Below are 11,741 nucleotides of genomic sequence, written 5' to 3' on the forward strand. Positions count from 1 at the left end.
TTCTTTTTTTACAAATTAAGTTTATAGCATTCTCATGTATACACCATTTTTCGAGGGACAAAAACTGTAATTTAATCTATTTTTTTTTTACGTGTGAATATAGTTTTTCTTTTTTTACAAATTAAGTTTACAGCATTCTCATGTGTACACCATTTTTTACACCTAATACATACATGATATATAATCGTATAGACAATTTATCATATTTATACGGTGAACAATATTTTTTATTAAAATAATATTATTCATTGTCATCTCTATTCTTTTTAAAAATTGACAATGTAATAATCTTTAAAGAGTTAAGACTTATAAGCTTTTGTAATATTGTCTTCAAGATTATTATCAAAGTTTTTGTTAGCCGATTTCGGCTTCTCCTAGACACTTTTATTCAATGTTTTAGAAACCATATCAGTCGTCGTCCTGACAAGGTCACAGGTTCAAAGAGTCATTACTCGAGCCATGGCGTCAGCAGTTGAACTACATGATGGAATAAGATAAAATAGGCTGATTCGTTTAAATATCCGATCTCTATAATAAAATATGAAATCGGATTAAATCACATGATCGAATCTCTAAAAAAATTTAAAAATATCATGATAACTTCGTTTAGAATTCCAAATATTAAGCATATAAGTATGATTTTATCTCATCTTCATTTACAACTCCAAACTAACTTATACAAAAATCAATGAACCTATTGAAAATAAAAAATGAGATCAACAACCAAAAATTAGGGAATAAATGAAGCTCGGCTAGATACACAATTACACTAAACATAAAATAATTAGGAACACTGGAAATTAACAACTAGTTGATGTGGACTATGTTAAAAGGCATAGATTAGAAATCAGCTAAAGTTATAGCAGTTAACATCATATCACAAAATTCTGTATTTGAATTGAAAGCAAAAAAATCAAATCCACAAAACATGGTCACGTGTTACATTAACATTATTATCACTCTCAACATTCTATAAAGATTATTACTCTTCAAATCTCAAACAGTAAACCGCGGGATACCGAGTTCGATTCTTACCGATAAAAAAAAGCGCACAAATAGTAATGAAAACAAAGATTAAGATGTAAGTAAGCAGTCACGTTCAAACTAAGTAGTGAGGATAGGAGGGAGATAATCAGCTTTGGCTCCGAGAATCCGAGCCTTGGTGTCGGGGAAGAATTCACATCCTGGCAGCTCTGTGACATCTCCTTCACTTGAAACTCCAATCGGGTAGCGAAGCAAGTGGCCCGGAAGATCGTGCTCGAGCGTATCGTTGGAATAAAGATCCCAATATTTGTCAGCAATCTGGTTCACCTTAGTGATACATTCTTCACTTTCTGGATGGAGGAATGATTCATGAAGCATGCCAAGGTGCTCGTACCATAATGACATGCGGAAACCGTGGACTTGACCACGCGCCGGCTGTCTTGTAGCCAAATGGTGGGGCTGATAACCTCCCATTGCTATCTCAGAGTCCCTCGCACCGTCCATTGATCTTTGGTTGATGTTGGCCGATCCAACGATTATGTATTCGTCATCGACTACAAAGACAAAAAAAAAAGGTATACGTAATAATGTTAATAAACAAAATCAATTTAGGAGATTAATTTTCAAACTTACCTATCATCATCTTGGTATGAACATAGATCATGAAACGGCGGGCCTGTTGGGCTCTCTCATAATCTGAATCGGGTTCTGGTTTTTCAGAAGGCTCGTACTCTCCTTGTTTCTTTACTTCCCGATTACCAAGGCAGAAGAACGTCAAATATTTTCGAGGATCTTCCTCAATTCCCTTGGCCCTAAGCGCCAGAACGATATCCTTGTACATCATCTCCATTGTTCTCCTCTGCCAATCCAATATTGCTTGAACCGACGCACTTTCCGGAACACCTTCTGGCCACATTGGGACGACAACGTACACTGTGAACCTTTCCTCGGCTTCAATCTTACTAATAATCTTAAGTGAAAGTTCTTTTGGGATTACATGCAAAGCACCAATATCTTCAGGCTTAATATCCCCGGAACTCCAAACAAAAGAGCTTCCGAGGAAATACTGATTTTCGATATAGATAAAGTTCTTTGCGCGTCGAATAGCATTAATGTAAGCATCTTGAATGCTACGATCGATGATATTATCCTTTCCACTAACAAGCCCAGCTCTTGCAGCCTCTTCAGGAGTCTCTGGGAACCCGAAAGCTGCTCCACCGTCAATAGATCGAAACAGCTGAACATTCCATGTCTCTTGATCATCGGGAAACGTTACCGGGGATGGAGGGATAATAGAATCTTCAAGCTCTCTTAGAGAGACAAGTAAATCCTTCCCACCTTGCTTCCTCCATCGCTGCTCAAAGTTAAACAAAACATCCCAAGCGATCGGTCCCTCAAGCCGAGAGTGAATATCATGCCATGGTTCCCTTGGACCGCCTTTTGTGATTGCAGCACCGGGAAAGTTAGGTTGATGAAAGTCATCATGGTGTGCCGTGTCAAGAGTTCTGAAAAGTGAGTGGAACGCAGTATCATATCTTCCATCACAAAGATCGATACCCCCAACAAAACTAACAATTCTTCGCTTATCTGACCCTCTTCCAGGTAGTTCACTGTCGACCACCACAATCTTCTGATGATGAGTAAACATGGTGGAAACTTGTAAATCTTGAACAATGCTACCACCACCATCAGGATTGCGGGGGCATAGGACACAATTAACATCAGTGCCTTCGAAGAACTTTGCGGTTTCTTCATCATGAGTAGCCATCAATCCATCCTTTTTCAACAAATTAACCGAGGTTCTATCATCCCAAACAAGCATCAAAACCCGAACACCTTCACTCGCTTTTTTCTTGAGAAGCTCACCAAGTGTTACGTCTCCCCCAGCCTTTGGTCTCCTAGAGTCCCTCACCAACGAAATTTCAGTATAAACAGACCAACCAGTAATGTAGATCAAGTGTTTCGCATTAGTGATTGCATCAAAAATATCCTCCCAACACCTATGAGGTTCATAATTTTTACCGCCCGAAAGTGATATTTTAGGGACGAAATTATCCGGAACATGAGCATCTTGGTAAAGAGATACCTTGCATCCTTGCCTCTGCGCGAAGAAAGTATAAGGAACTCCAGGGAATTTAGTACTATGAATGCCTCGAGCCCAGCTAGGATCTTTCGTGACATCAAAATATTGCAGCTTCACATGAATCTTCGAACCCTCGGGTATCGGATTTTTTCCCTCATCCAAAATTTCCACCCACCTATCTATTTCCTCACCACCCAAGACCTCCTCGACAGGCACATACGCTCTTCCGATTAAAGTCGCTCCAATAGGATTATCATCTTTCACAGTGAATATGATATTGGAAGCCAAATGAGCACAGTAAATGTGAAAAGACTCGTACCATTTAGGATTAGTATGTTCGTTTTCGATAATTCTAGTCCTTCCCACTCTCGCCTTCTCCAAATCAATAGAAGCGTAGAGTTTAGTAACTCCCTTTCCAATACCAACAGACTCCTCAATGTTTTGCCTGATCTGTTAAAACATATAAGCATAAAAACACAGTTATTAATAACCAATGAGGAAAATAAGAGTGCAGAAACCGGTTATTCTCTTTTCAGTCGGTGCAATGTATGTAAGTGAATATGCACGGATAATTAACATTAGCAGCTTATATACAATAACTAAGTTTCGAGCACGCTTTATTTTTTACTAAAACATAGCTTCTGCTTATAAAGGATGCACAAAATAAAGTTAATGATCATTAGTATAAAATACGTAGATTGAACAAAAGGTAATTTAAACCTATGAAGCATGGACACAGACTCGAACATTGGACACAACACGGACACCGTTAGAAAAAAATCAGACGAAAAATCCGTTACAATTGCAAAAAACAATGTCGTTACGACCGCAAAACACAGTTAGAGCCACGAAATGTCGTTATCACATCGTTATCACATCGTAATTTCAAAAATTTTCAGAATAAGAATATGAAGATACAAATCACATAAAATATTCATTATAAATGTTGTGATTAATTCACACCTTGACGACCGCATTCAGTAACGCAACACTTTTTACCTACTCAAATTATAAAAGTCTTTACGCAACCGCAGCACAGACCGTTATTTAAAACTCCATTCGGGAGTATAAGAAAAATGATGTATATACCAAATTTAAGATCAGATTTGGAATCAAAGTATCATGATCATCGCAGAATCACAGAAAAAAAATCAACAGAACTTTTTATATACAGTATCGAAACAGATCATAGATCCTCCAATGCAAGCATGGTCCACTTCACTTTTGAGCATCAAATCAATCATCAATTCATCATCACCATCAAAAGATTCTTATTCAATCATTTGCAAAACAAATGAAAATGACATACACTTCAAATTCAAAACAAAAGTCAAAACTCAAAAATAACAACTGAATCACCAGATCCAAATAGACCAAATAAAAAAACAATACCTTGTTCAAAAAATGTCCACCACCACCAGCCTTAAGCTGATCAACCTCATAGATGGTAGCATGAAGAGTACCATGAAGATGAATTTGAGCCATTTTCACCTACAAATCAAAATTCAATCAACCCCATTTTTAATCAGATCACATAAACCATAAAAAAATCAACTTTAAGCAATGAAACAGTTAAATCAGATTACAGAATGCATAAATAAAAGTAAGATCATTACAGAATCAAAAGGGTAGCAAGAAAAAAACACAGAGAGAATGAAAAATACAAACTTTTGATGGTGAAGAGAATGTGAAGAGGAAGAAGAAAAAAACCAAAGGGTGAAAGATAGATCCGAGAAAAGAGCAGTGACAATGAAGCATAGAAGAAAGCGAGACTTTGTTTTTAAACAAAACAAGAAAAAAAAGGAAAGATTAAAATATTGCAAAATTTTCAATCTAATTAATTTCCATTTGCTTAAACCATAATCATCGCCTAATTTCACTCTAGTTCATTTCTTTTAATGATATATTTTTTTTTTAATTTAGTAAAGTAATTAGTTTTGTGATTAATTAGAAAAATTAGTAAGGTAAAATTTGAGTAATGACATGTCACTCATTTGTAGTTTTGTCATGCATGGAGATGAAATGTCACTCATTTTTTACATTGTTAGGATTATTTGAAAAAGTTATATAACTTAAATAGAATTAAAAATGAAAACCAATGCATGGTCAAGATCATGTAAAGTCACAATGATATGTGGGCTAAGGATTAGTTTTGGAGTATTAAAATTATGGGAATGAGTATCAAATTTATTTGTACCATACAAATTTATATTTGTGAATTATCTATGTTATTTTTTTAATATTTATATGGGTTTAAGAGCATCTCCAATGTGCAACTTACATTTGAGTTCTTTATGGGATCCACTAAACTACATCATATTAAAAAAAATGGGTCATGTTAACGAGTGCCCCAGGGGCACTCTTTAAGCATTCTAAATAAAGAAAATATTCTTTTAAAAGTTCACCATTTCAATTTTCGATGCATTAATTACACATATTTCCAAGAAAAACTTACTTTTTAAAGCTATTAAAGAGTGCCCCTGGGGCACTTGTTAGCATTTCCCTAAAAAAATTTATTTAATTTTAAATTTAATAAAAATCTAATATGGGTCCCACAACTTTACCTCACAACTTGAGTTGATTGGGTACTACAATCTTTTAGTTGTTGCATTGCAATACAACTCTATTATGACATGGCAAATTTTTTAAATATTTAATTATTAAATTAATGGTACAAGTGAAGAACTCAATAGAAGAAACTACCATTGAAGATGGTCTAATGGATATGCACTGACAGTGTAAAACAGTTTTACACTGTCATCCAATAGAAAACAAGCAATTTGTCATGTCATTAAAATTTTTTAAAGATAAAAGTGTGATGGAATTGGATACATGGTTGTGATTGGTTGACAGTGTAAAACTATTTTACACTGTCAGTGTCAGTGCATCACCCCTTTTCTCTATTTATATTCAATCATATAAAATTTATTTCAGAATTACATACATCTACAATGTTCGAAAACCAAAAATTTTAAAAATAATGAAATATGTTATTTTTGAAATTTGGTTCAGATAAGCTTTTCATTTTATTCCATGTGGTTCTAATTTTTGTGATAACTTGATACTCCAAATCAATTTTGAGACTGCTTTCAAGTTGTTTGATTTTGTTTTCAAATTTGTTAAAGAAATTGATAGTGATGAAAATTGGAAATGCATTGTGAAATTTACGAAACTTCTGTGATGAACATGAACATGTTTATTCTGTTTTGATTTTTCATTGTAATTTACTTCATGATCATCATGCTGGAATATGCTACTCCATTCATATCATGCGATATCTTTATTATCATATTAATGAAACTTAGTTCCTTTTTTTTGCAGGAAGTGTATGATACATATTCTGTCATAAAAACATCCTAGGAAATGAAGTATTCCAATTAAGGTTCCAACCACCTTTTCCACAAAGTTGGTTCACTGGTTCTCCGAAGAAATGAAACCGGTCCGGGTTCAGACCAGAGACTGGTCGGACCAGCGGAGCATGCAGTACTACCAGAGGCTTATTAGAAACGACTTTATTAGCCACAAAGTTAACCTTGGTGGTCCCTTATCAAGGTAGCAAAATGATGTCGTTTAGAAACGACATTACACGTGGATTGATATTGGGACACCGACTACTTCGTTTCTTGTATCATTGGATGCCGAGAGCGATCTTCTTTGGGTTCCTTGTGATTGTATATAGTGTGGATTGTAAATGGAAGAGAAACTAACCGAGTTTTCATGCAAAAGTTTAACAAGTCGCTCACAAATCAAAATTCGAGCGGACAAAAATTAGTCTTGGAAACAAGCATTCATGAAGCAATGCCGTCAAAAAAACCAATAGGTTAGAAAATGTAAATTTATGTTTTAGTTTATTATGTCTATTGTTGAACAAAACGAGTTGTTGTCTCTACCGCTTGTAAATAGACATTTTGAATTTACTTTAAATAATGGGTGTTGCTCCCTTACTTCTGCGTGGGCGGGAGGCGCCCCTCCTTTTCTAACTCGTAAAATAATGTAGGATGATTTTCGAAAGAACCTATATCCTACCAAAGAGTTTGAATTTTCAAATATAGGACATCACATGTTATGGTCAAAAGAAACCAAGATATTGTACCAAATAACAAATCAGAAGTCATAGAGGACATATTGATTTGTCTCGTCTTAACAAAAACTAAATACAAAATTCGATGACATAATCAAAGTACTTATGAATTTTTTTGTGTTTTTAATGATTTAGATGTCAAGTACAAAGTCCGGACATAGACTTGCTATCCAACAAAATCAAGGACCGAGAACACTAAAATATTATCAACTCAACTAGTCGTGAACCTACCGCGCCTATCCGGCTCCATCACGCCAAGATCTACTAGGATCCTCTGGCATCATGTCATTGGGTTTGAAATATTGAAGTTAATATTTACAGTATCTTGTATTATTTGACACACTTTGAGGATTATACACCGTCACATTCTTGTTTGTTTCATTATTTTAGAAATTGAAATTTCGACATTTAAGAGCAAGTTTGCATTCAAAAATATTTTAAGATTCATGTAATTTTTTCCATATTTGTTAAACCTATAAATAATGTTACTTTTTGTTTTAGACTCTTTAAATAAAAATGTTGGTGGAAGATGATGAATTAATCTTGGTTAAAGATGAAGATGATGGATGAATTTGAAGTTTTAAAGATGATAGAAGACGAAGATGGTGGACAAATTTGGATTTTTAGATATGGTGGAAGATGAAGATGATGGATGAATCTCAAAATGCAACTTTTTGGAAATATTTTTTGGTGCATTTAGTTTTTTTTTTCTTTTTCAGATTTGAAGATCCTAGATTTTTTTTCTAGATTTAGATAATAACATTTATGAGTTTAAAATCTGAATTTGATAATTTTTTCTAGATTTGAGGACACCCGATTTTTTCTTAATTTAGTGATTCTAATTATTGATATGTGTTTGAAATCTGGATTTGGTAATTTTTTGTGTTATTCAAAGAAATTTAGATGAAAAGGAAGAAGATGAATATTTTTGATGAACAAAATGAAAAAGTGAGTGTTTGAAAATGAAGAAGATAAATATTTGAAGATGAAGAAGATGAGTATGCAATAGAATCAATTATTCAGATTATTTAAAAAAAAAAATTTAATATAAAGACATTAAAAATTAATAATTAAAACTCGATAAAAAAATTATTAACAGTTATCAGTCATGTGATATATCAATGGCTAAAAATGCAACTTCTCCATGGTGGCTTAAAATCAATTGGACTAGGATAAATGTCACTGAACATTCGTATTGTAATTTTCTTTTTAAAAATGATATAGTACTTTTATATATATTTTTATGACTTTTTTTATCAATAAAAATAAATTTTTAATAATAAAATGTTTGTCTCGATATTTCAATATATATTTTTTCGAAATATTCATATTATGATAGAATATTCATATTAGAACTTTAGCATCTGAAAAAATAACATATTTTCAAGTGATTTATGACTTAAAAAATTAGTGACATACATAGTCTTTTTGTTAGAAATCAATTTTGTAAATACAATATTGACACTACATCTTTTGTACTCTCTATTCTAAAATAAATATCATTTGATACATATTTAAAAAGTGATAAATGAAAGAGATATTAGAGATTTTACCAAACTATTCTTCTAACTATTGGTATGATGATGCATTTAATTTTGATATTCTTTTGGCAACATTTGTTTTTTTCTTGCAGGTATGGGTAGTAGTAGTCGTGGAATTGGTTTTCAAACAAATTAGATAATGCATCTCCAATCAACAGCATTGAAAGATTGCTAGACGACCATAGATTGCACTTGTTTCCAACAATGTAATGTAGTAATCATTTATCTTATTATTCACACTCTGAACTGCATTTCATAATATTTAGCCTATGTTTGGAAAATATTAAAATCATGGTACAAAGCCACGGTAGCACAAAAGCTACTCCTACCTGCTTCTAAAAATCACTGTAAATTGGCTGGTAAACGTGTGGCAGCGACATTCCACTTAGTTTCCAAACATACACTTAAATTCCTTGGTAATCTTCTTATGAGGTTGTTATGTCTCGTGCATATTTTTAGGACAACATATCTACCAAGCATGCTAACGATTCAATTCATGACTTCATCATACCGGAAATTTTTTAGATACAAGTTCACCCTTCAAAACCTCAAATATCTAAGGAGGTTATGTGGAGTGTGTTTGGATGAAGCATTTTAATGAGGTAATGTAATGTTTTGAGGGAATTTAAAATGATTTGTACAAAATGTATTGTTTGGATACAAAAATGAAGAATTGTTAAAATGATGGAAATTTATGGAGTATTTTATGTAAGTTAAATTTAATCATTTTGAAATGACACCAAAAACCAAAGAATTTGAAAATCCTCTAATATTTCATATAATGTATTTGTTACTATTATTTTTTCAAATTTTGCAAATTGGTACTCATATTTTCCAAAATTACAAATTTGACCCTAAAAATTTTCAAAAAATTGCATATTGGTCCTTAATAATTTTTAAATTTTACAATTTGGTCCTTCAAATATTTAAAAATTGCACACTGGTCCCTACTTTTTCAATTTTTTTATTAAGTCCAAAAAAGTTAAATTTTATAAAAAATGACCCCAAAATTCTAAGAATGAATTATCTTAATACTTCATCCAAACAAAATAATTTGCAAATTAATTGATTTCAATTGAATCATTTAAATTACTTTAAATTTTAAATTCCTTTAAAATTTCCAATTACCTCATCCAAACACACTCTTAAGGATCACAATGGAGACTACATGGGTAACTCTTCTTGTGACATTGGCCATAAAAATGCCCTTTTGTTTCTGAGCTAATGGCTGCTATTCTAAAAATAGAGAATGCCATGACTCATCATTGGAATATATGCCTTGGTTAGAGATAGATTCCAAACTAGTGGTGTTTGCATTTAGTAAATCATATCTAATACCTTTGAAGTTAACAATACATGAACACTTCAATCCATTAATTTTTTGGTCACTCACATTTATCGATAAGGCAATCACTATACAAACATGTTAACTAATTTAAACTTAGTTTCTAGTAATTATACGTAGTTGACTAGTATACAAACCATTATAATTATGAATTTCATTAGAAACAAGCTAACTTTTATATCTATTTTCTATTTATATTACGGACTAAAGCACACTTTTGACTAAAAAAATCATCATAAATATAAGGGTACCCTAAATATAAAGTTAGAGAATAATAAATTAAAACTATTAGTTAAATGTTATAATTGAGGGATAAAATTAAAATTGTATTGAATAATAAAAATGACACTTATTTTGAAATAAATATATATTTTTTAAAATATGATAATTATTTTAGACCACTTTTCTATTTTGTGTATTCAGTTTTACAATTTTTTGAAAAAAAAATGATTTTTTTTAATAAATAGAGACTTTGTATTAATTCAAAAATACAAATGAACATACAAGGCGATCGCTTGGATCCAGCCCACTCAGAAGACAAAAGAAAAACATAACGTAAACTGCAACATCATCAGATTAACAATGCAGTATGATATTTTCTTACTATACCAACCTCTATATATAATCTGTTCTAGAATCGTGTCAACTATCTTTGTATTATCCACACTATTACCATAACAAATGTCAGTTACGATATTTCCACACACCATAAGTTGTTTCAGCCACTACCAGTTTCAATAGTCTAGCTTGTTTACTCTTCCCACGTGTGGATGCAAGAATCCACTCCAACTCCTCATTCCACTCTTTTGGTTCCCTCTTCACTTGAATCCAATCAAGAATTTTGGACCCAATTGTGTTCGGCTCAATGCATCCAAACAATAAATGAGTTCTTTCTACTGATATCCGGCCCCCTATTCATGGGAAAGATCTCCAAATCACATTGACTTTTAGTGATAAACAATATAAATTATAAAAAAATATTCTTTTAAAATTTCTGTAAATTAAAATTCCTGAATGAATATTGATACCAATAAGTTTAAAATTGAAAATATATGCTCAAATTTATAATTTAAATTTGTTAAAATTTAAATTTGTTAAAGTTAAGGACCTTTTTGAGAACTCCTGATATTTGAGGGGGTAGGAGAATAGTCAGGGAGAGGGTATGAGGCCGTAGCTAAGACAGAAAATATGCCCAAACAAACTATACCAAATGGCCCAATTTACCAAGTTATCGTTTCTTGAAACGTACCATAATGCTTAAATATACACCTCTTTTTATAAAGAGGGACAAAAAAGAAAGACTCACTCAAAGGTGCATTGGCATGGTAACAAGCCTAGATAAAACTCATTTAGCTCCACACACACATTAATAAAAAAATTAAAAAGATATAACATGTATTCTTGAATTAGTTAAATAATATGTATTTTATGAGTGTGTCTGAATAAATTTTATTTAGGTTTGTTACTATAAGTCTTCCTCCTTATATTGTGTGACACATAAGCACAATTTTTTAAAAGAAAATGTTAGATTAGTAAACAAAATAATCTTAAAATAGAAAGAAAAAATAACAAATTTTCTTTTAAGTCTTCCGCTCTCTTAACCAATGTTTTAAAAATTGACCGATCATCGAATCGGTAAGGATATGAGTCACTTGTTCATTGATCAAACCACTTAATCACTAGTCGAACAGTATGACTAAACAGAAT

General features: G+C 32.2%; 1 protein-coding gene across 2 annotated transcripts; it reads right to left on the minus strand.

The window, feature by feature from the left end:
* Positions 1 to 875: 875 nt before the first annotated feature.
* Positions 876 to 4,877, minus strand: LOC131601168 (phospholipase D alpha 1). Of its 2 annotated transcripts, none has more exons than XM_058872930.1 (4): positions 4,736 to 4,877; positions 4,460 to 4,558; positions 1,618 to 3,517; positions 876 to 1,538 (listed from the first exon to the last, which is right to left on the minus strand). In XM_058872930.1, the coding sequence occupies exons 1-4, from the start codon at positions 4,823 to 4,825 to the stop codon at positions 1,105 to 1,107; spliced, it is 2,523 nt and encodes an 840-aa protein (XP_058728913.1). In that variant the 5' UTR covers positions 4,826 to 4,877; the 3' UTR covers positions 876 to 1,104. The 2 variants fall into 2 exon arrangements, with proteins under 2 accessions (XP_058728913.1, XP_058728914.1); XM_058872931.1 differs by having other exon boundaries at positions 4,684 to 4,815.
* Between the last annotated feature and the right edge of the window lie 6,864 nt (positions 4,878 to 11,741).

The sequence above is a fragment of the Vicia villosa genome, linkage group LG5, assembly GCF_029867415.1.
Source record: "Vicia villosa cultivar HV-30 ecotype Madison, WI linkage group LG5, Vvil1.0, whole genome shotgun sequence".
Classification (NCBI taxonomy): Eukaryota; Viridiplantae; Streptophyta; class Magnoliopsida; order Fabales; family Fabaceae; genus Vicia; species Vicia villosa.